Here is a 24,648-nt window from a genome sequence, read left to right as displayed (position 1 = left end):
TTCCAAGTGCCTCCACTGGACCACAATCAGTAAGGCTGAACAAAGTTAAAGTTTTACATATATATACAGCCATGTGAGAAAGGTCGTCACAGGACTTTATGCAGTTCGGTAAAAAACTAAGCCCACCCATGACTCCTTAGCTTGTAGGTCCACATTTAGCAGCAATAACTTGAAGTAATCATTTCTCTTAGGGTTGTGGAGAGATTTTGTCACACTCTTCACAGCATTGCTGTTCATCACCTTTAGCGTCAATAAAGGTGGAGAACTGAACAAATCACCACCTATGAAGTTGAAGTTTGTTCAGATGAAACTTTACAAACCTGAGTTGTTTCACCATCTTCTTTTTATGGAAAAGAGGCTTTCTCGTGGCAACCCTTCCAAAACAAGACAAACTGTTTCAGTCTTTTTTAAATTGCACTAGCATGAACGTTAGCATTTAACACGCTAACTGAGACCTGTACAGTATGAGATGTAGCTCTTGGCTGTTTTGCAGTTTCTCTGAACATTGCATAGTCAGACCTTCCATTCAATTTTATTTATATAGCACTAAATCACAGCAACAGTCACGTCAATGCTCTTTATATTGTAAGGTAGACCCTACAATAATACATACAGAGAAAAACCCAACAATCACATGACCCCCTATGAGAAAGCACTTTGGCGACAGTGGCAAGGAAAAACTCACTTTTAACAGGAAGAAACAGGTGGATTTGCTGGGATGTCCACTAATGGGAAGATTGTGGCACTGTTTTAACACACAGCTGAATCCTAGGATAGGATGTTAGGATTATTGCTCAGTCTAGTACCTGGTGGATGTATTTTAGGTCACTTCTACAGTATTTTCATTGTTTTGTGGCTCAGGCTGATCTCCTTTTCTTTCCTTGTAGGTCACTTTCCAAACAAAGCCCTGCCGTCAGCAGGGACCTTGCCCTGGATTCAGGGCATTATCTGCAACATCAACAACCCTTGCTTCCACAGCCAGACACCAGGAGAGACACCCGGCCAAGTTGGCAACTTTAACAACTCCATGTAGGTAGATCGGAGATTAAAAACATGGCCAACCACCTAGAGTGGTGCAGTTTAGAGTAGGATCATTGCTTTAACGGTACAGTACTAGTATTCTGATTACAAGTGTTCTGAAACAAGAAAAACTGTAAGTAAAAGTATATTTTAGAAATAAAGCAACCTCACCTGCATCTTTCAGCTCATTTGCAAAAATGTGCATACATTGCACGACTTTATATAAACACATCCTATAGGAATAGTTTTAAAATATTTCTGAAGGAAATCAGAACACTTGTCTTCAGGCAATATGACGTAAAAGCTCACAGTTTTGCATTCTTTTACTGTACACAACAGTGTACAGTAAAGTAAGGCAAATTTAGGACTAGCAGGCAATATGATTGAATAGACTCGGTCTGTATACAAACATGAAGTCAGTGTTTGCTGTCATTAAGTATCACACACACTCTCAATCTCACTGTTGTTTTCCTCCAGACTGTCTCGGCTTCTAGTGGATGTCCAGGCCGTTCTGGCCTACAGTGGTAATCAGAGCTTCGCCGGCTTTCAGAAGCTAATGGAGAGCGTCCGGAAGCTGGGACAAAGAAGTGGAGCCCTGCCAAGTACTGCAGCTTGTTTCAATCTGTTGAAGCATTGATCCAAGGAATACATATTAAACTGAGGGCAAACTTTGAAGAGGGGCAGTTTAGAATTTCTTTCTTAAATGGGCACCATTAGCCAGAAAGAGTCATGAATAAGTACAGTCATTGTGGCAGAACATGAAGCTTTACATAAAGTCAATGTTTAGCTGGGGGTTTTTCTTTAGGTTTAGTTGCCATGTAGCTGCGCTTTATTCCCGCTTTTCACACAAATGCAAAAACCTTCTTTGTTTTTAAAAGAAATAGGGGGGAAAAACAAGAATTTATACAAAGAAAGGAATGTTGGATTAACTTTGATGTATCTGAGCAGGCCTTACTCAGTATGTGTACGTGTGGTTTAAGCACAGCTGAATGATTGTGTCTTATTGCTGTTGTGAAAGCAGGACATAGTGATTGCTTAGCTTGCCCTGCCTCGGTCATATTGAGTTACTTCCCCTGTTGAACAAGAGACTGAATGAAAGCAGGTTGTCAGTGTTTTGTTTTTCTACAGCAAGGCAAACATTAACATGTGCTCAGGTCTTAGTTTAAAGAACCTGCTGCACTGTTTCATTTGGGTAACTGTTTGGAAGGATGAAATTAATATTTAGTTAAACCTCACAGGAGACAAGTAGAAGAGAAAAGGAAGGTTATTCTTGGTGAACCAGTTTTAAATTTCTAGATAAGAAAAACAAAAATATAAGGAAGGAAGTTCAAATGATGAAGCCTGTATCGATGAGTTTATGTGAGCAGAAATCATACAAGCAAACAATGGAGAAAGCTGCTGCACTGTTCTGTGACCTGCAAGTCATTAATAATGAACCAGTGACTGGAACCGGGCTTATTCTATTCTGCCTCCCTGTAGCTGGTCGCATTTTAACTTTATGAGTTTGTAATTGTGTTTTTTTACTCTCAGCAGCAGGAAAAATCGTTTTTTTAAAATAGAAAATAAGGCTAAAATCTATCAAACACGTCAGTATGAAAAGGAAGAAACTATCGGACGTCATGTGCTACCTGAAAAAACTACAAATTAACTGTGCTAACTTTAAGTTTAAAGTGTTGATACTGCAAACTCAGCTGCAAGCTCTATTCTAGATGTTAAGTGTTGATTCTAGCTTGGACTTTGATTTGTGGGGCTTTGTGGGGTTTTGGCTGTAATCTTAATCTGTGTATTTCCACTGCAGATCTCCCAGTAAAACAATACCTGAGACCAAATGAGACATTTTCCACCTTCCTCCTGACCAATGCCAGTATGTCACCTGTGAATGTGGACACACTGCTGAATGCTAGACTTAATTTTCAGGTTGGTTACCGGCTTAAATCACAAATAAACCCATTATCTGCTCTGTAGAACTAAAACTCTTTTGGCCTAAGTGGTTAATCCCTTTTAGGATTAAAGATATAAACCAATCTAATGTAAAATTTTACACAGAATAAATAACATTTATTACAGAGAGAAGAAGAAGAAGAAAGATATAATCCAAAATGAAAATAAGATTTCTGTCACTAACAAGTCTTTGAGGTGTTTGCTGCCACCAAAGTTACATTATGTGCTGAAAAGCAGTTACTGTAACTTGTTACAGGAAAGTCATGTAATTTGTGATGATATTTTAATGTAAACTGTTAGTTTTCCCTTTAAGGCATCACTGAATTTTTTTGTTGGGTCAGTAGCAAGCATATTACCTTTGTATTGTTTTTGTCTGATGGCCAAACATCCTTAAAAGAACGTTTTTGTCCACCCCAGACTACACTGGCTGTAGCGGAGATGCAGCTAAAGGACATGGTGTGTAATAGAAGTGTCCTAGAACAGCTGCTGACGGTGGATGGAGGAGAAACCGCCATGACTGATCTTCAGACCCAGATGTGTTACTTACCAGCTGATGTGCTGCAGGAGACCGAGCGCCTTTTCCTGTCTCAGCTCGACTTGACCAAGTTCTTGACGGTAAGCATCGGCTGATGGAGAAACCAGCGCGAAATTTAGTGAATTCAAAGCAGCACGAGTAACATGGGCCACCTCTTGTCCCTGTCAGAGAGACCGTCTAATGGCCAACGCTGGAGAACTCAGGGCCATCAGTCAGGCTGTCACCTCAGTTTCCCAGGAGCTCACTGCCCTCCTGGATGATGTAAGAGCACATTAGATTCAGTCTATATCTCTATCACACTGGACATGATCAGTTCAAGACCATCAGACCTTCATCATTTTTTGTCGTATTTCTCTCTCACCTGTTTTCGCCCTTCATTTCTGCCTCTTCTATGCTTCTTGTTCCTTCTTCACTTCTTTTAGATCTCCTCCCTCTCCAGTTTTGCAGACATGAGCGCAGCTCTTCGTGTCCTGTCTCCAGAAAATCGCACAGCAATGCCCAGAGAAAGTTTCAGAGCTTTTTCAAAGATCGTGTGCGGTCACCATGAACTTGACGGTGAACGCATCCCGTCCCTTAACTGGTATGAAGACAATGACATCAAGTCCTTTTTGGGCAAAAATGGCACAGAGGACGTGAATGTGGAACACAACAACAATACAAGTAAGACGCTGTGCAGTTTCTGTGGCAGGATGTTAATGGCAATATGTGCAGACAAGACCTGGCTTGAGGCCTTGATCCTTCTGTACTTCAGGGTGCACTTGCACCACTTAAATCAACACAACCCCACTGAGAAACACCTGTGTTGTTTAACGATTGTCCTGCTTGGTGGGTTTTTTGCTTCCTGCAGCTCCCTTCTGTAAAAATCTGATCCAGGCGCTGGAGTCCAACCCTTTGTCTCGCATTGTGTGGAGAGGAATCAAACCTTTGTTCATAGGAAAACTCCTCTACACACCCAACACTCCTGCAATCCAGCAAGTTATGAAAGAGGTACAGCAATCTTATACTCACTGTTTTATAGGGCTGCTCGATTATGGCAAAAATGATAATCACGATTATTTTCACTGAAATTGAGATCACGATTATTTGACGATATTTATTTAACCCTTTAAGACCTACTATAGAACCAAGTCCACCAGAGCTCATATTATTTTTTTTACATGCTGTAGTGCCATTTGTGGGAGCATTTCAAGTTGCTATACATCAATACAACTGTTATAGCCCATATTTTAATAATATGTATGCATTAAGTGCATAGTAATTACATAAATTGCAAAAAAGTGCAATAAACTACAAAAAAAAATTGAAAATCGCTTTTGTTTTGTTTACATATATTTCTACTTGGAGAAATTTAAGAGGCTTATCCCTCAAAACTTTAAATACCACAAAGTTGCAAAAAATAGTTTCCCACCACAGGAAATTTATTTTGAGTGTCTTCATAGTTTTATTTTGGAGATACAGCAATTTTTATATACTGCAGGAAAAACAAAAAACAATCCTATGATGCAAATTTGCAAAGAAAACAGCATGTGCATCATTTCACTGTGGGAAGTGTTACGAACAGCTGATAGGAACGGCAAAGCGTGTTTCTGGAATATTATGTTTTTGTTCCTGCAAGCGCTTTTTATGCAATTTTTGCAAAGCTATATGTGGAACGAAACCGTGACCGAGGACAAGCTGATGGCATAAGATGTAAGTACAACTCCTCCGGTTTCATATGCAAAACAAATTATTGCGCTAGCTTACACGGTTCAGGTTCTACAGGGATTTAAAAATAGTTACGCAAAACGGAGCGTGCTGCTCTGACCGGCTTTAAAGGGTTAACAATGACTTTAAAAAAATAATATAAAATAGTGTGCAACACCACTGAAGTTTGTTTTTTTTAAACTCTCTTTTCAACCAACGGCAGTCACTCTCCAAATAACTTCTGCTTAGCTTTCCGAGCTTCCCTCGGGTCCTCTTAATCAGCGGTCTCCAACCTTTTTTGCGCCACGGACCAGTTTATGCCCGACAATATTTTCACGGACCGGCCTTTAAGGTGTCGCGGATAAATTAGGGAGGGGCTAATAATCGGCTCAGTCATTTTTAATGATCGTTGAAAGCCCAGATCGTAATCGTGATTAAAATTCGATTAATTGAGCAGCCCTACTGTTTTATAAACAGAAGGTGTCTTCAGACCAGGATGTTTTAGGTTTTCATCCACAAAATTCAAACAATTTCCACAGTGTTTTTTTTTGTTCCTGTCTTCCTCCCCCCAACACCAACTACTCAGGGCACGTGGTTGCCCCTCCCTGGAGGTCTCTTCCTGTTAAAAAGGAGTTTTTCCTCTCCACGCTTGCCAAGTGTTTGCTCATAGAGGATTGTCTGATAGTTGGGGTTTTCCTTGTGTTATTTTAAGGTCTTTATCTTACAATATGACATTATATGAAAAAAAATTAAATTAAAAAGGAAACCTTGACTAATATTACCTTCTGTAAGATGTGTCAGACGTGACTTCTTAAGCTAACTTTAAGTTCGGTTCCGCTGAAGGTGAACAAAACATTTGAAGACCTGCAGATTATCCAGGAGCTAAATGAAGCCTGGCTTGAGGTGGGACCACAAATCAAGAGCTACATGGAGACCAGTGTGGAGGTTAAGATGCTACAGGTCAGACTTTCTCTCACTACAAGAGGAAAGAGTGAAATATATAGCATTTTTCAGCATTTTTCAGTCATAATAATGTGTCTGTGTATGTGTTTGCGATAGGATTTGTTAAGGCAGCCAGAGATTGCAGTACTGGTTAACCTGCGTTTGGAAGACACACCCTGGACAGCTTCACGCATCGCACGCTTCCTATCGACACCCTCTCCAGATATCCCACGGAGGCCCGGAGCGCCGCTGACCTGGCTGGACATCTACAATGACATAAACCAAACTATCTCCACTCTTGCACAAGTCACAGAGGTTCTCCTCCTTTGCTGTTATTTATTTTTAAATATTAATAAAATAGAAAAGTGAAGTTTGCTTAAAGCCTAATTCCACCTTCCTTGTGATTGTCTGTTTATATCTTCTGCATGTTTTCCTTCGTCTCCTGCAGTGCTTCTCTCAAAACAAACTGGAGGGGCTGGAAACTGAGGGTCAGCTGATTGAAAGAGCGCTGGAACTACTAGAGGACAGGCAGTTCTGGGCAGGTGTTGTTTTCCTGCTGCCCAACACTTCCTCGTCTGAGCTGCCCCCACATGTCACATACAAGATCCGTATGGACATTGATGATGTGACCCGCACCAGCAAGCTCAAAGACCGGTACTGAGAAGTACTGTTCCTGTTATAGTTCATTACTATCAGCAGTAGCTTATTCCTTTTAACCAACACTTTACAGCAGTTAAACACAGGGCTGCTCCTGCTGTTATTGTTTGTTCTGGATAATGCTGTAATTAAACTAACCATACTGAGACAGCCTCATCATGAAACAAGGAAGACCTTAGGACGGTTTCTCTAGCACTTTAATTCTTGATTTCATGATTTCTTTTAACTTCAGGTTTTGGGATCCGGGTCCAGCTGCTGACCCCTTCAGTGACATGCGTTATATTTGGGGTGGTTTCGTGTATGTTCAAGACCTGGTGGAGAGAGCGGTGAGCCGAGTGCTTACCGGGATTCGACAGACTACCGGCATCTACGTCCAGCAGATGCCCTACCCCTGCTATGTGGACGATGTGTGAGTGGCGTGCAGTTGTAAATGGATGTTGTGAACTTTCTTGATCTATAGTCGAGTTTTTCGTCTAGAGCAGCTGTAGGTGAGGAGAGAGAGTTATGCTGGATCCGAACAGAACTGAGAGGTCTCTGTTTAACCTGTCAGCCCCTGTCTCTGTGTTTCTGAGATAGCTGAATCTGCTGTCCTTGAGGGGAAACATTAAGCCATGACAACGAGGAAAATCTCTTTCATATCTCAAATTTATTCTCTTCCTTTTCAGTCATTCTGTAGATTTTTGCTTGGGATCATAAACTCGTAACTCAATTTGGGCCGAGCTTTAGCTGTAAGCAAATGGCTTCACATCTGACTCTAGAATACTTTGGTGGAGAGATGAGTTCATGGTCAACTCGGTGATTGCAAGGTGGACAGGCACCGTGGCTACCAAAAAAGTGTAAACCACTACTCCACCATCACCATGACCAGTTGGTTTAAGGTGTTAGTGCTGATGTGCTGTGTTTGGTTTTTGCCAGATGTGGTCCTGTGCATCGTGGCCAAACATCTCCGATTTGGTCTTTCCAAAGGACATTGTTCCAGAAGTCTTGTAACTTTGCAAACCAGCTTTGTGCTATCATCCCTTCCAAACAAGCCACACTTGTTCCATCCTTTTCTAATTCTGCTTTTATAAACTAACTTAAGCTAACTTATAAACTAATACTAAATGTATTAGAAAAATCATTAGAAGTAGTAGAACTAGTAGTACCTTTACTAAAGAAACCTGCTGAAGAGAGAAGCTGGAGAATAAACATGGACGAAAAGATAATTATAGGCACGATCCAAACAGAGTTAAAAAAAATGTATAGAAAAAACCCAACTTAATATTTTACAGTGAGCTTGGTTTTTGGAAGCTGAGTATAATATCAGAGTGCAACAAGATCAGCTTCTTGTAATAACAAGTTGAGTGTCTGGGAGTTTCTGAGTTCATTTGATAGGGCTGTTGGAGTGCAGCTCAGGAAAGCCTTCATAATTGTCACATTTTTGTGTTTAACACTTGCTGCTGTAGCCTTCCGTGTATCACTGGTTTAACATCAGCACACACATTTCGTCTTTGGTTATTTTCCCCACAGTTTTCTTCGAGTGCTAAACCGCTCTCTGCCGCTTTTCATGACACTGGCGTGGATCTACTCTGTGGCCATGATCATCAAAGGTGTGGTGTACGAGAAGGAGGCGAGGCTGAAGGAAACCATGAGGATCATGGGTCTAGGAACTGGGACACTTTGGTTCAGCTGGTTCATCAGCAGCATAGTGCCATTCCTGGTTTCTGCGGCACTGCTCATCGCTCTGCTCAAGGCAAGATGATGATCCGTCATCACACGCACACTACATTGCAACCCTGTAGGCTGAACAGGAAAATGTGAACATCACAAAGTCTGCAGTCATATTTTTTTTAAGTAATGAGAGAATTTTTCTAGTGGAAATGATTTGTGTATTAAAGTGTTTTATAGTTTCTCGTGATGACTAACATGTTTTGGTTTTTTTTGCAGTGGGGCGACATCTTGCCGTACAGCAACCCAGCCGTTATTTTTTTCTTCCTCACAGCTTTTGCCACCGCCACCATCATGCAGTGTTTCCTCATCAGCACCTTCTTTTCAAAGGCCAACCTGTCAGCTGCCTGCGGGGGACTCATCTACTTCGGACTCTACCTGCCTTACGTCCTGTGTGTCGCCTGGAGAGACCACCTCAACAGCACACACCGAATCTTAGCTGTAAGTAAAAAAAATGATAGGGTGCAGTCATCAGGGAACATTTTATAGGGAAAAGGAATCCCTTAATTGTTAAATATGAGCATGGGCCTTATGTGAGAGTGCTTAGTTTTATTTATGAATGTCAGTCAATGATTTAACAGGGTGTAATGTGACTGTCTGTTTCTCTCAGAGTTTCCTTTCTCCTGTGGCCTTTGGCTTTGGTTGTGAGTATTTCTCTCAGTATGAAGAGCAAGGTGTGGGCATTCAGTGGTACAACCTGCACTCCAGCCCTGTGGAGGGAGACCGATACAGCTTCACTGTCTCCATAGTTATGTTGTATGTGGATGCCTTCATCTATGCCATCGCTGCCTGGTACATCGAAGCAGTGTTTCCTGGTATGGATGTTTCCTGCTTTATCTTAGCTATGCTGTAGATATTTTACATCTGTTTATCTGTTAAAAAGTGCGAGACGACCACGGTCTTCTGTCCTGTGTCTCAAACTGGAAGCTTTTGTTTGTGTTTCACTTTATGTGTTTAGTTCAGAGACAAACTAAAGTTGTTCAGTGGCATAACATTGTAGCCACCACTGGCTATCTTTTTAAACACTGTAATGTTATCCTTTGGATGAATGTGTGCATAAGTTTGTGTTTTATACACCAGGTGAGTATGGGATCCCCAGGCCATGGTACTTCATCTTTCAGCTCAACTACTGGGGAGGTGTTCCCCTTGAAGCAGGCATGCCGATCCCCCCTGCACCTACAGAACAGAATGAAGGTACTGTTTCATTTTGCACTGCAGGTTCCCAAAGGAAGGCTCATTACTGTCACTTATTGTTTATATAAGGTGCTTTTTTATTGGACAGAGTTTTAGTAACCTGTCATCCTGCACCGTGATGACTTTTGAGCTCAGCTCTTTATGCCAGTTTAAAGACATTCCTGGCAAATGAAGTTTTAAGACCATTAAGTACAAATCAAGGTAATGAGATGAGACTATAAGCCAATTAATTAAAACGATTTTAGAAAACAAGGAGACTGAAGTTGAGCCTAGACCCATAATCCTTTTCAATTTGTTTTTTGTGTTCTTGCATTTGTTTTGTTGTTTTAAGGCATAATAATGTGCTGTTTTCCCTTCGCATATTCACAGATTTAATATTGCCTCTTTATACCTGTAATTAGATCACATTGAACCAGAACCCAGTAACATGATTCTGGGCGTAAGCGTCAGAAATCTGGTGAAAATCTACAAGAAGGGGGGGAAACTGGCCGTAAACCACCTGAACCTGAAGTTCTATGAGGGGCAGATCACTTCTTTCCTGGGCCACAATGGAGCCGGCAAAACCACCACCATGTAAGAGCAGCTAGCTGAAAGTTAGACTGTGGATCACAAACATAATTTACATGCAGAATTTTTGGAGCTTCATTAACTGAAATGTGGTTTTACAAACAAAGCTGTGGCTGTGCGGCTTCAAATTTTAAAATCACATTAGAATAAATGGTTAATGAGAGATGTGATTGTAGTTTCATGTAGATGGCACGTTGGGTCAGTATGGTTTTTTTTTAATGTGTCTGATGTTTGATAGATCTGTCCTGACCGGTCTGTTCCCACCCACCTCTGGGACCGTGTACATCAAAGGGATGGACATCCGCCATGACATGGACCTCATCAGGAGGACGCTGGGAGTTTGTCCCCAGCACAACGTCCTGTTTGACATGTAAGGCCTGCTCACAAGCTCTGATTGCAACTGATTTTATGTAGCTTGCATGTAGCTTCTTAAGTGGTTATTGTAATTTATTAAATTTATTTTCCTGATTGTTTAATGAAATGAAACACTTTAATTAGGAAAGAAAACTACCAAATTAGCTGTTTTGGCTATTCTTTAGCTTATAAATCGTTTCATGTTAGCTGAAAGTCAAAAAATTGAAATTTAATGAAACTTGTTTTACATCATTTGCACTCAGGTGCCTTTTAGAACTTGTTTTTTCACTTGTGGTTGAACATAATTTAAAAAGAGACAACAATGTACACTTCACTTGGGAAGGAATTGAGCTGTGAAAATTCTCACAGCTCTCTGTAGATGCAGATAAACTGTCAAACTGCATTTACAAGACTCCAAGGGCTATGTTTGTGACACGCGTCGCCTTTCATCACGTCACAATTGTAAACCAAAGTAAACGGCTAACATCATGCTGAAGTGGCCTCTGATTATCTTCGGGTGGCCCAGCCAAAGACTTAATCCCTATACACATTGATGGCAAGACCAGACGATGGCACTTAACAGATGCTTGAAGACATCTGCCAGGAAGAAGAATAAACAGCCTTTATTGAGACATACAAGGCCCGAGCTGCAACGTGTTGAAACAACGTTCAGAATACCTTTTTTTTTTTTATAGTGTAGACTGTTTTGATCAGATTTCTATTAAAGAGATATTTTCATATTTTCTCCTTCTTTCAGGCTGACGGTAGAGGAGCATGTGTGGTTTTATGGCTGTATGAAGGGTTTGTCTGAAGCAGAGGTGAAGGCGGAGCTGGACACTTTGCTGGAGGATGTCGGCCTCCTGCACAAGCGACACGAACAGACCAAAAACCTTTCAGGTAAAGTTACTAGTTTAACTCCAGTGTGTTGAGACTTTATGAATGAAAAACAACAGGTTTGTTTTTCAGTCAGTTTTCTTTTCAAGCTTGAAATTTTCCATTTGTCAGGCGGCATGCAGAGGAAGCTGTCTGTGGCGATAGCGTTTGTCGGAGGCTCAAAGGTGGTCGTCCTGGATGAACCTACAGCTGGGGTTGACCCGTACTCCCGCAGAGGGATCTGGGACCTGCTGCTCAAATACCGCAAAGGTGCTGTGAACAGTGTTTTCTGATCAGGGTTTGAGGGTGAGAAGAAAGCACATTTTAGCCAGGAGACTAAACGGTCATTTGTTGGTTCTTTGTTTAAAGATAACATTCTTGTTTAGTGGGAAACATGAAACCAAAAAGCAGACTAGCAGGCAAACTTAAACAGTAAAACTAGCCTTTATTTAGGCGAGACATAAAAATCCAACAAGCAGCAGAAACACAAAGGCTATTGATTCAAGTGGGGTGGAAAACACAGGCAGGCAAAGATGTGATTTAAGTGCACACTAGGGTAGTTGATGGCAATGGAAGACACCAGGGAACACATCTGAAACTAATCAGGGGAAAACAAGACAAAAGAACTAAAACTAAGTACAATGCACACAGGACAGGACAAATAAAACGGGAAGTAATTGAGCAAAGGAACCTTGATCCACATCTCTGTAAAGCCTGGATATGCTTGTCTTTCTTTCGAGATCTTTATTCTGAGACTTATAAGAAAATAAATCCCACTAACGTGCTCTCTTTCCCCCTCAGACCGGACCATCATCCTGTCCACCCACTACATGGACGAGGCAGAGTTGTTAGGTGACCGGATCGCCATCATCTCTCAGGGGAAGCTGTGCTGCTGTGGCTCACCGCTCTTCCTTAAATCCCAGCTGGGGTCTGGCTACTACCTCACTGTGGTGAAGAGGGAAGGACTGGACACCAGCACTCCCAGTAATTTCAGTATTTCCACCAGTACCAGCTCCAACAAGCTCCCTCCTCTCATCAAGGTTTGTTTTCATTTATATTCATCATAAAAATGAAAGCAAATTTAAAGTTTTAATTCTTTATCTATTACCTTGCTGTTATATAGTTTTTATAATTTGCACATAAGTTTAAAGAAAGCACAGAAATGTGGAGTACTGAAAGAACCGTTCTCTGCTCTATGTTTCAGGACAGCGACTCGTCACTGAGTGAAGACACCGGGCTGGGAAGTGAGGATAGCAGCTCATGTGAGTGTAAACTACATTAATTGATCATTAGCAAGGTTGAGCACCAATGTAAAAGCAGACGTTTTGGTGGTTTGTTGGTCTGGAGCAAAGAAACTGCAATTATCATTTGCAGATGAGACCGAAACAAAAATATTAGCGCCACATTTGCGAAAACAAAGCACAACATTTCAGTACAAACACCTCATATCAACTGTCAGCACAGTGGTGGAGGGGTGATGATTTGAGCTTATTTTGAAGCCACGGGATGTGGCCATCACACCAAAAGCCAACACCAACAATTTGAGAGACTGATAAAGTCTTATAGGAAATGGTTATTTCCATTTCTTGCTGTTAAGCTGGTTCTACAAACTATTTAGTCGTGGGCTGTGTCCGTGGACTTCCTCCTGTTTTGCATTAAACCTCTGAAGTTGCATTTTGTCGGGTTTATGTGTAGCTTTAAATATGTAGCTTACAATAGGAGAGACTGAAAATGTTGAGTACATGTTTGAAAACATCTTTAGAAGCAATTTAAAATCACATTCATCATCATCTTCATGGCAGATTTGGCAGCTTTGCTGTCGCTGGTTCAACACCACATCCCTGGCGCCAGACTGGTGCAGGAGTCTAGACGTGAGGCGGTGATCAACCTGCCACAGACGGCCGCCAAAGACAGCAGCCTGGCCATCCTACTGATCGCACTGGACCAGAGACTGACTGAACTGGGAATCAGCAGCTACGGGCTGTCAGACAGCACGCTGGAGGAGGTGAGACAATGTTACAGTTACATTTCCCAGTTACATCACTGGAAAATATGAAACTAGGTCAGTGAGTGCTTGGTTGTGATAAAACTAGTATAAAAATCTCCTATTACACAGTAATCGATATAGTGAATGCACGGTCCACAAGGGTGACGTAAAAGTAAACTGATTGAATGGCGTATTATCCGTCTCTTCAGGAAGGCTGGATATTTGTGGAGCTGCCAGTAACAGGCTTAATATTAGCCTTCGATTAGCACTGATAGCAGATTTGTGGAGCCTGATAAGTAGAGATGGCACGATACCACTTTTTTATGTCCGATACCGATACCGATATCATAAATTTGGATATCTGCCGATACCGATATGAATCCGATATAGTGTTTTTTAATCAACAAAACTGTTTTTTAAAATATCTTGCTGCATTTTGCAAGTCTGCAAGTTCATACTCAAGTTTAAAACAACAACTACACTAAAGCTATTCTGTTATACCTGTATACAAAAAAAATATTTCATAGTTCAGCAATACTGATCAATCTAATAAACTTAGACCTACACCATCCTCCCTATTCTGGTATTTTAAAGAGTACTTAGCGTAAATATTAAGCAACCTAACTAATAGGGTTCCAACTCCCAGCAACAACAAAAATAAATAAATAAAAAATAGGGAACCACCCCTCACGCTCCACCTCATGATGCTTAATCAACGTAATCAACCTTAATTTGATGCAGTGTGAAAAAAAAATGCACAGAAATCAATTATTTTTCAAGAAATATTAAATAGATTCAACATCTTTCTTCAACAAAATTGCAGACTGCACAGATGGTACCTTCCCAAAGGAAAATGTACTATAGCTTACTAGGGTATATATATTAGACTTAATAGTCACTATATACAGTAATTGACTTCTATTCATTTTACATCAAATTAAAACTTTGGGTGTCAGATAATTATTTATTAAAAGCTAGACATTTTAAATGAGAATAAGAAAGAAAAGTATGTCTTTGTGCCCCCTTTTCCCAGTTAATGCCCTATCGGCCCCCCTGGCTAAACTTTGCTAGATCCGCCCCTGCACAGTTACCAGCCGTCAGCTACGTAGAAAAAGATCCTGGTGTAGAAAGTAATATTAAATAAATTGTAACAACAGCTTATCAAGCTTAAACGTGCTGCTGTTGTTCAGCCGCTGGTTTGCTCTTTCTGGCGCAAAGTGGACCAAAAACAAACAAGAGAGACTCACGACAGAAAAGCCGATCAGCTGATCATTAGCAGTTTCACGATTGAAGTAGCAGCCGGAGAGCGAGAGGCAGTCGCTCGTTAAGCTTAACGTGGGAATGCTTTACAAACATTCAGAGATGGACTTACACACTTGCTTTATTTCTCTCGGGGATAACTTTGTCGGAGATGAAATACCAGGTTGCTAGCGAAGCTCCACATGCTATCCAGACCACCGACAGGTCCGGCATGCCACAGCTGCTCTATCACGTGATGCATACTGCTCCGACGTTCTGAGGCGAGTTACGGCGTGTTGCAAGTTTTGTGAGGTGCTTTCGTGATATTTAATGGATCGGATTACATTTTTTATTTTTCTCCGATATCCGATCCAGTAATTTAGGTCAGTATCGGACCGATACCGATACGTAATATCGGATCGGTCCATCTCTACTGATAAGTCACATTTGCATGATTTACCTTCTCACTCTCTGCTCCTTTGCAAGGTTTCTGGATGCTCCCTTCACTGCCACCTGCTGTCTGCAGCTTACACCGTTAAGGAAATGCCTCAGTTTGAACTTAAAATTGCTTTGGCTGAGTTTTTATAAGAAACTCCTGCAACAGAGTGGAGTATCAAATGTCCTTTAACCCTTGTATGGTGTTCGGGTCTGTGAGACCCGTGTTCAGTTTTTTTCAAAAGAAAAATTAAACAATTAATTATTTTTTCACGTGTAAATGTGTTGTGTCTTTCCACTCACTCCACTTGATTATAACTGATTTATTTATAACATTTTATATAAAAGAAAAACGAGAAGCACATTAATTCATAAATGTGATCTAACAAAGGTAAAGGGAAAAAATTAACCATGTTTGCTGTTCATATGTCTTGTAATTGGGATGAAGTAAACATCTGTTGAGTAATTTAACATAAAATTGTTTGATAGTGTTAATTTGGAAAGCCAAAACTCTAGCGGGTCCACCAGACCCATGAACACTGGCTGAGTAACAAAAATACGAACACCACACAAGGGTTAAGACATTGTAGATTTCCACTGTTTCCACAAATAAAACGTTGTGGGGTTTATTTATTGTTTCTTTGTTTTCGTTTTCACACTCTTTGAAAGAGTGCCTTATTGTGCATGTACGGAGGATTTAAATTTAAAGTATTTTCCAGATCTTTCTGCGGGTGGCCGAGGAGACAGGTGTGGACACTGAAGCAGAGGTGCAGCCTGAATCACCCCACAGCCAGCAGCCGTCAGGACAGGGAACTGATGGCCATCCTCTAGATGAAGCAGAAACAGGTGTGTGTGTGTGTATACGCACACAATCACACACATATCACATATCATGCACATGTAAGTGTTCTGTTTCCCCTTGTGACTGTTTGTTTCCAAAATGCTGCCAGGAAGGAAAAAGCCTCATAGAAAAGGTACTCTCAGCTCGCAATTGGCTGAAAATAATTATTAGATGAGATTCATTTTTTTCAGTAGAATTTAAGTGAAATGCAAAAAAAGTAGACGTAAATTATGACATTTCAGTTTTTTTCTCTGGTTTATTTGGATGTGTCTAGGTCCAAGTATTTATCAGTTAAATGTACATTAACAGTCCAGGTTCTCACATTGTGTTTTTCTTGTCAGCAGAACCTCAGGAGACAGACCTGCTGAATGGCGATGGCCACGGTGGGGTGCCTGCAACTGGCTGGTGGCTGACATGGCAGCAGCTGAGAGCGCTCTTCATCAAACGCTGGCTTTACGCTCGGAGGAGCCGTCGGGGAATCTTTGCCCAGGTTAGACTATCTGTCAGCAGCTGACTAAAATATCCACCCACTTCTACCGCTATGCCTTTTTCTTTGAAATTAGCTGCTTGTCATTAGCTACATGTTGCAGAATGATAGTTATTCTGAAACATAGACGGATATCTTTAAGGACGTCTCGATTTGTGCCTCAGATCGTTCTCCCTGCTGTATTTGTGCTGATCGCCCTGCTCTTCAGCCTTATTGTTCCTCCTTTTGGGAAGTACCCTGCCCTGCAGTTGCATCCCTGGATGTACGGCGAGCAGTACACCTTCTTCAGGTACCCCACATTGAGTCGTAACTGCCTACAAAAGCTCCCTCGGCATTTTGTTTCTGTTATTGAGCATATTATTGAGGAATTCTTTCATCTGTGTTTTTATATTCACAGCAACGATGATCCTGGAAACCCAGCCATGGAGAATCTGCTTGAAGCTCTCCTTGACCAGCCTGGATTTGGTACCAAGTGCATGGAAAAGGAGGACAACATGACGTAAGATCATCCCATTGAACTGGTTTCAGTGGTATTTATGGAGGCAGTAGTAAAGATAGAAGGACTTGTGGTGCTGAGACATCATGATGTTAAATACAGTGTATTAGGCACCAGAAAATATTTATTTTCCTTACACAGATATTACTGCTGTGGCTAAAATGTATGCACGTTTTCCTCAGGTTTTCAGAAAGTGTCGGTTTTAGTTTGGTTACAGAGTGGTTAGACAATATAAAACCTCCAGTGGCATTCAGCTGAAACTGCATCTCTCTATAAGTAAACATATAGATTTGAGTAAATCTGCGTACTTTTTTTAATATTTTCACTGCACATCGATGACTATGACACCAAAACTGTCTTCTCCCTACAGGGATCCTCAGTGTGAAGCTGGGCAGGGTGGTTTATTCATGAGGCCACAGTTATCTTACTCTACCTGGGACATGTTCAGCAGAGGCAACTGGAGCAGAGACAGACCCTCACCTGAATGTCAGTGCAGCACAGAAGACGTCTACCGAATGCTCCCCGAGTGTCCTGAGGGTGCTGGAGGGCTTCCGCCTCCACAGGTCAGCGCGGGCTCAATCAGGACTGATTTACTGTAACACAGTGATCAGATCTCTGCACCATCAGAAAATATCACCAGTTAACTCATAACAGAACCAACATTATCTGAATTTTTGTCATGAAATGTTTGTTTTCGTTAAATACTGTAGACTATGTCTGTACTGTACTGGACCCCAGTGCTTTCAACTGACCCATTGCAGTTTTTTATTTTTCAGATTAAAAGGCCGACTGGAGACATCCTGCAAAATCTGACAAGTTATAACATCTCAGATTACCTGGTGAAGACCTACTCTCAAATCCTTAAGAAAAGGTACTTCATTAACTCAACACAATAAAAATATACATATAGCTATTAGGGGTGCAACGATACACAAAATTCACAGTTCGGTTCGGTTCGATACTTTGGTGTCACGGTTCGATATTTTTTACAAAAAAAAAAAAAGTTCATGCCTTTTTAATTTGTCATTTATTAAAATTATAAATATATATTTTAACTCAAAAGTACAGTTTTTAAATTTAATGTTGCTGAAACAAAAGTAATTAAAAAATCTGATTGAGGAATCACTCATCTTTGGAAAAGAGTTTATTACAGAGAAATGGCTCTTTCCAAAATAAAAGTTATACTATACGCTTCTTCTGGGCTATATTCTCAGCAGCATATTGTAGCGGGTCAGGGCTGTTCGGGGTTCTGTTTGTACAGTTATGTTTTGTTTATGTTGCCATAGTGACGGGTGACGCCCTTTCGCTGCGACGGTGTGTCCTTCCGGGGTCAGAGGGCGCCCTGTGTGTTGTTGCTGTGCGGTTGCCGCGCTGAGCAGTTAGCTAGCGGTAGTGTTCTTCTGCAGATGTCAATAAACGGCTGTGCTCCCTGGCTAGCTCACGGGAAGCAAGACCAAACGACACCTCCGTCTCCTCCTTGTCTAAGCTCGCCACATTGGTGTCAGAAGCGGGATGATGGTGGCACCCCATGTTCTGACCCGAGTGACTTTTCCCCCGCGGGTCGTGACCGGCCGGTGCCAAAAGAAGGCACCTGGACATTTGCAAAGTGAAAGCAAAAAACAAGCGCAAAGTCAAACCCGATTTCAATATGTCACATATTGACAGTGGCTCACCGATGCCAATGACATAACTACCCAGCTACATTTCCGAAAGAATGCAAAAGCATTGACATATATTTTTTCTTCCTACAATAGCCCGACGGGCAGGGCAGAGATAGATTTTGGTAGACCGACTGGAAAAATCGCTAGCCCCGGGACGTCGGGCTAGCGATTTTGCAAGCCCTGTGTTACAGGCATGGCCCTTTAAGGATGAAGCCTGATGGGAAATGTATTCGGGATGTGTGTTAGCGGGACTGCCTGGTGTGTGTGTGTGTGTGTGAAGAGAGAGAGCGGAGAAGGGGAAAAAGTAACGGTTAGCTACAGAAGGAAAGAAAATAAATAAAAGGAATATAATAACTCCCTCGACAGCCAGAGTTGTGTCGGCGATGCTCGCTGTGAGTAAACTGTTTCAGCCCACTGTACGCGGTGTTCGTGCCTTAGAGAAGAAATAAAGTTCGGTGAAGCAGTTTCCTACGCCTCCTTCGATCTTTTTGCTAGCGGAGTTGACCTGTATAGTAAGCTGTTGCCGGCTACGAGTCAGTTACGGAACCTTCAAGTAACTGCCAGAGGTTTCCTTACTACGGTTCGGGGCCGCGGATCTGGCGCGGTAACACCTGTATCTGATTGAGGAATCACTCATCTTTGGAAAAGAGTTTATTACAGAGAAATGGCTCTTTCCAAAATAAAAGTTATACTATACGCTTCTTCTGGGCTATATTCTCAGCAGCATATTGTAGCGGGTCAGGGCTGTTTGGGGTTCTGTTTGTACAGTTATGTTTTGTTTATGTTGCCATAGTGACGGGTGACGCCCTCTCGCTGCGACGGTGTGTCCTTCCGGGGTCAGAGGGCGCCCTGTGTGTTGTTGTTGCTGTGCGGTTGCCACGCTGAGCAGTTAGCTAGCGGCAGTGTTCTTCTGCAGATGTCAATAAACGGCTGTGCTCCCTGGCTAGCTCACGGGAAGCAAGACCAAACGACACCTCCGTCTCCTCTTGTCTGAGCTCGCCACATTGGTGTCAGAAGTGGGATGATGGTGGCAGCCCATGTTCTGACCCGAGTGGCTTTTCCCCCGCCGGTCGTGACCGGCCGGTGCGCCAAAAGAATTCACCTGGACATTTGCAGGACTTTGTGTGGGGCAATGGGGTCGTCGGGGACGACTGACCCCTTAGGTGGGGGCTATGTAGCGGGTCAGGGCTGTTCGGGGTTCTGTTTGTATAGTTATGTTTTGCTTATGTTGCCATAGTGACGGGTGACGCCTTCTCGCTGCGACGGTGTGTCCTTCCGGGGTCAGAGGGCGCTCTGTGTGTTGTTGTTGCTGTGCGGTGCAGTGTTCTTCTGCAAATGTCAATAAACGGCTGTGTTCCCTGGCTAGGGAAGCAAGACCAAACGACACCTCCGTCTCCTCCTTGTCTGAGCTCGCCACAATATTAAACATATCAGGTCCCCATAAGGAGAATCATGTGCTAACGGCTGTCTAAATGACCCGGGTAAAGTTTGTAGCATGCATGCTTGTTGTTTTTGTCTGCTAACACTTGTCTTTGCACTAGGATGATGTCAGCGTAAATGTGCAGTCATATTCGTTGTGTTCCCACTAGTGCTGTCAGCGTTAATCTCGTTGAAATGACGATAACGCCACAACACGGCAAATCTCCGTTAACGAGCTACCCCTGCGTGGGGCTAGACGGCTAACACGTTAACGAGCTAACTGCGTGCTAACACACTAGTTCCCACCCATGTAATTGAGCATTGCGTGGCACATCCAACATACTGTTTTACTTTAGTCCATGACGCGCTTACCTACAGGGTCATACCTCACATGAAAACCAAAATAATTCCAAACGCCAGATCTGAATGAGGGTGGGGGAGGTTCAATTTGCCATGTTGCAAGGAGAGCTTAACTTCTGTCTCGCTAGCTTGCCCTGCGCTCTTCCTTCTGATGATGCTGTCTGTGTTGAGCGCTCAGTGGATCTGCGCTCGACAGTGCAGCCTAGGCGGAGTAGTCGAACGCAGATTCACTGAGCGCTCAACACAGACAGCATCATCAGAAGGAAAGTTGATAAAATAAATTGCAAATTTTGTATTGTTCATGTAACAGAGTCATAAATAACATTGTTATAATTACACAAAATGTGTTCTAAACCCCCAAACTTCTCCTTTTATGCCTGACTTTTAGGACCTCCAAGCCTGTAGTTGTGTTCATTATCAGTTAGAGCCCCTCCTCATTCTTTTCTTCTTCTTTGGTGCAATACTATAAATACAGTGTACCCCTTTTGCCTCTCCCCTTTTTCTACAATTCCCCTGTGGGAGAGGAGCTGGAGTGGGCAAATTATTTACTTGGAGGTCTTTCTTTCTTTTACCTTTTTTATCAGACACAACGCAGAATCACACCGGTTACATTCATACATATGCGTACCGAACCGAAAGCACTGTATCGAACGGTTCAATATCAATACGAGTATCGTTGCACCCCTAATAGCTATCATTAATTTTGATCCCAATTGACCGAACACTTCACAGTATTCATAAATGTCTTTATAAACTTTGACTGATTTGCATTTTTCCATCATGAATATAACTCTGTGATCGCTTCTCTCTCTCTCTGCCTTTAATAGCCTAAAAACCAAGAAGTGGGTGAATGAATTCAGGTAAGCTGTTAAATTACACTAATATACAAAATATCTGCTCTATTTAACTGTGATATTTCTTTAAATGCTTTGAACTGTTTTAAATGAACTCGGTTGAACCACCTTTGTATTATTTCTAAAATGTATCACAGATACGGAGGCTTCTCCCTCGGAGGCAGAGCTGTATCTCAAACCCAATATCTCCAAGACTCGGTCATGGCCATCAGGACTCGTTTCCGAGTCCCACAGGTACAGAGAGCCTTAAGATGAGTGCTTTAATAAGACTAATTTTTTTTTCTACCTTTACAGAGAGAAAAGCAGGGAAAATGGAAGTAAAATATTTAAAAGGGCTGGAAGTTCTACTGCTGGTGCCAGGAAAAGCTAGTCCTGACCAGAGCACCGGCTAATAACAATAAAAAGCTTCACCCACCATCCCCCACACCACATGATTCCCCATTAAAGCCGTCAACACTGAGAGTCTGCTTTTTGCTTCATCACAGAACAGTTCACTGGGAAACCTGCTGCACAGACTCCCAGAGGTCTTAGGAGGGCTGAACAGTGAAAACAATGTGAAGGTAAATGAGCGTCTTTTTATCTGTCTTTGTGTCTTCTGTTTGTTTTTCCCCAGACTTTAAAGAAAGCGATGTAGGTGATGCGTCCAGATATTTGTGTCTGCTCAAACGCTCTCTTTTCTGTGCTCAGGTGTGGTACAACAACAAAGGCTGGCACGCCATGGTGTCATTTGTCAATGTGATGAACAACGGCCTGCTGAGAGCGAGTCTGCCGCCAGGTCCTGAGAGGAGGAAGCACGGCATCACTGCCTACAATCACCCACTCAACCTCACCAAGGAGCAGCTCACTGAAGTAGCCATGTTAGTTCACTGCTGTGGAGAGTTCAAGTTCACCAGTTTGGCTCTTGTGCTCGTTGTATTAGTTCTGTTTATGTGAGGGGGAAGATTAGAGTGGATTTAAACTCTGCACTGTTGTAAAAAAATATTTTATTTTTTTTCTTTTAAAATAAAGAGGTCCACAGTCCTCTGATGTGTTTTTCTCTGCTTTCTCCTTCAGGATGACTACATCGGTGGATGTCCTGGTTTCCATCTGTGTGATCTTTGCCATGTCCTTCGTGCCGGCCAGTTTCGTCCTTTTTCTGATCGAGGAGCGAGTCAGCAAAGCTAAACACCTGCAGTTTGTCAGCGGGGTCAAACCGATTCTCTACTGGCTGGCCAACTTTACCTGGGACATGGTCAGTACAGCTCGAGATAGAAGAAGTTAACTGTCCTCACTCAGACAGATTTGTATGCATCAGTGTAAGTCAGGAAGTTTCATCAATCCATTTACTACTGTAAAGGGTACTGTCACTGTAAAGACCATTACACACAGCATTGAGCAATAATGAGCTGGTCCTGATGTTTCTGAACAAGACAAGGAAGAAACTGAGATTTCACGGTTTGATCCAGGAGTTGCAGCTGTATCACGGTGCTTTCGCACACATTTCAGGATGTCGGTGGGACAGTTTGAGCTCTCGTTGGCTTCCACATCTGAGGAAGCAGAGACATAAGTTCAGAGACCTGATTGACCTGGAGAAGCGTCTAGCTGTGTGTCTGAAGTAAAATAGTATTATTTTACTGTTTGTGGATCCAATACATGTTTTGAGCTACGAGCGCTCTTGTTGCCAAATGCAGTGGTCAGATTGATCAATGCTGTTTATTCAGACCCAAAGAAATCAGAAAATTCAAGCTCAGTATGAAAAAATTAATGTCCAGGGAAATTACTGAGCATGAATAGTTGCATTGAGAATCGTCCCAAAAACATTTTTAACACGAAATATTTGTACAGATTTTACATGTCAGGTGTGTAAAGGCCTTTAGACTATCATCACATACTTGACTAGATAAAAATCCAGGCTCAGGATAGTTTTCCCTTTTTTCTTTGTTTCCAGTTAAACTACACCATTCCTGCTATCATGGTGGTGCTGATTTTCATCAGTTTCCAGCAGCAGTCATACGTTTCTGAGACCAACCTGCCCGCTCTTATCCTGCTCCTCCTGTTCTACGGGTGGTCCATAACCCCTCTTATGTACCCAGCATCCTTTGTGTTCACTGTCCCAAGCACAGCTTATGTATTTTTGACCTCCATCAACCTCTTCATTGGAATCAACGGCAGCATCGCCACCTTCGTCCTGGAGCTGTTTGTAGATGAGGTAAATTTTACGCAGGCGTGAAGTTCAATTACTTCTTCACCTGTGTTCTAGGAATAAGTAAGGCATAAATATATGTAAATAACAGTAACTATGCTTTAACCCTCTTGTTTTACATTTTCTTAACTAAGGAAATGTTCCTTAAAATATTTCTCTGCAGTAGAAACATAATTTTGTTTAATGCACCTTTAACTAATACATCATATGTGAATGATTTTGTCTTTCCAGTATCTGAACGAGGTGAACAGAATCCTGAAGAAGGTGTTTTTAATCTTCCCTCATTTTTGTTTGGGACGAGGACTTATCGACATGGCCAAAAACCAGGCCATGGTGGATGCGTTCAAAAGACTGGGTACATACTAGTCAGCCTCAAAAGAGTTATTTGCTCTTACAAAGACTAAATATAGATGTAATGTCTCTCCTCCAGGTACCAAACCAAGCCTGGACCCCCTTCAGTGGGACTTTGTAGGAAAGAACCTTTTTGCAATGGCAGTAGAAGGTGTCGTCTTCTTCATCTTTACCATACTCCTTCAGTACAAATTCTTCATCCGCTACAGGTAAAAAAAATAAATAAATAAATCTATTTTTAACGTTCTCTGCACTCGTTTCTCAGGTTGTTTCCCTTTTCCTTCCTCTTATTGCTGCCGTGCAAGTGTGTCAGTTTAATGGATAGAAATTCTAAAATCAAATAAAAGTGGGATCTGTGAGTTGGTTGCTTGTGTGTTTGTTCAGGCCTTGGTGGACTAAGCCTGAGTTGCCTCCTCTTGGTCCAGAGGATGAGGATGTTGCGAGAGAGCGAGAGAGGGTCAAAAGTGGGAAAGCACACTCAGACATCCTCACCATGATCGACCTGAGCAAGGTACAACGTGCAGGAAATGTAAACGCTGAACTTGTTTAGGTCACTAATTAACTCTACTGCAGCTAAATGTTTCTCATTCGAGAGACTCTCACTGATGAGCTGTCCTCCTCCTACACTGACACAGAGTGGTGAATTTCAGCTTAAAAGTGTAACAAATAAGCTTCTTGTTGTTCAGGTTTATAAAGCCGGCAGAAAGCCAGCCGTAGACCGTCTTTGCCTCGGGATTCCTCGCAGCGAGGTGAGGGATCTGCGCACCAGTGATTGTGAAGACACACACACACACACACACACACACCCCCTTTGGCTGTCAGCTCTGTGTTCTTTATCCATGTAGTTACAGCCACATTATCAC

General features: G+C 42.1%; 1 protein-coding gene across 3 annotated transcripts in view; it reads left to right on the top strand.

Moving 5' to 3' along the window:
- The window catches only part of abca7 (ATP-binding cassette, sub-family A (ABC1), member 7), a 31,977-nt gene that overhangs the window by 2,601 nt on the left and 4,728 nt on the right, over positions 1-24,648 (top strand). For all 3 annotated transcript variants that reach the window (XM_085247788.1, XM_085247787.1, XM_085247789.1), the window contains exons 4-42: positions 888-1,029; positions 1,498-1,622; positions 2,819-2,937; positions 3,379-3,576; positions 3,665-3,757; positions 3,919-4,156; positions 4,344-4,483; positions 6,023-6,139; positions 6,239-6,436; positions 6,570-6,775; positions 7,011-7,187; positions 8,288-8,510; positions 8,705-8,926; positions 9,096-9,300; positions 9,566-9,679; positions 10,081-10,252; positions 10,485-10,616; positions 11,358-11,497; positions 11,606-11,743; positions 12,275-12,513; positions 12,678-12,735; positions 13,276-13,478; positions 15,854-15,980; positions 16,085-16,108; positions 16,317-16,465; positions 16,627-16,751; positions 16,860-16,961; positions 17,329-17,521; positions 17,735-17,829; positions 21,226-21,258; positions 21,390-21,486; positions 21,738-21,812; positions 21,940-22,109; positions 22,306-22,483; positions 23,180-23,440; positions 23,666-23,789; positions 23,865-23,994; positions 24,170-24,296; positions 24,472-24,534. In XM_085247788.1, coding sequence (XP_085103914.1) covers positions 888-1,029; positions 1,498-1,622; positions 2,819-2,937; positions 3,379-3,576; positions 3,665-3,757; positions 3,919-4,156; positions 4,344-4,483; positions 6,023-6,139; positions 6,239-6,436; positions 6,570-6,775; positions 7,011-7,187; positions 8,288-8,510; positions 8,705-8,926; positions 9,096-9,300; positions 9,566-9,679; positions 10,081-10,252; positions 10,485-10,616; positions 11,358-11,497; positions 11,606-11,743; positions 12,275-12,513; positions 12,678-12,735; positions 13,276-13,478; positions 15,854-15,980; positions 16,085-16,108; positions 16,317-16,465; positions 16,627-16,751; positions 16,860-16,961; positions 17,329-17,521; positions 17,735-17,829; positions 21,226-21,258; positions 21,390-21,486; positions 21,738-21,812; positions 21,940-22,109; positions 22,306-22,483; positions 23,180-23,440; positions 23,666-23,789; positions 23,865-23,994; positions 24,170-24,296; positions 24,472-24,534 — 5,672 coding nt within the window. The remainder of the gene's footprint in view (positions 1-887; positions 1,030-1,497; positions 1,623-2,818; positions 2,938-3,378; positions 3,577-3,664; positions 3,758-3,918; positions 4,157-4,343; positions 4,484-6,022; positions 6,140-6,238; positions 6,437-6,569; positions 6,776-7,010; positions 7,188-8,287; positions 8,511-8,704; positions 8,927-9,095; positions 9,301-9,565; positions 9,680-10,080; positions 10,253-10,484; positions 10,617-11,357; positions 11,498-11,605; positions 11,744-12,274; positions 12,514-12,677; positions 12,736-13,275; positions 13,479-15,853; positions 15,981-16,084; positions 16,109-16,316; positions 16,466-16,626; positions 16,752-16,859; positions 16,962-17,328; positions 17,522-17,734; positions 17,830-21,225; positions 21,259-21,389; positions 21,487-21,737; positions 21,813-21,939; positions 22,110-22,305; positions 22,484-23,179; positions 23,441-23,665; positions 23,790-23,864; positions 23,995-24,169; positions 24,297-24,471; positions 24,535-24,648) is intronic.

This window comes from Mchenga conophoros, linkage group LG15 (assembly GCF_057382185.1).
Source record: "Mchenga conophoros isolate Kocher_MC1m ecotype Shallow Benthic linkage group LG15, M_conophoros_male_GT1.1, whole genome shotgun sequence".
Lineage (NCBI taxonomy): Eukaryota > Metazoa > Chordata > Actinopteri > Cichliformes > Cichlidae > Mchenga > Mchenga conophoros.
This window is presented reverse-complemented; position numbering and strand designations above follow the sequence as displayed.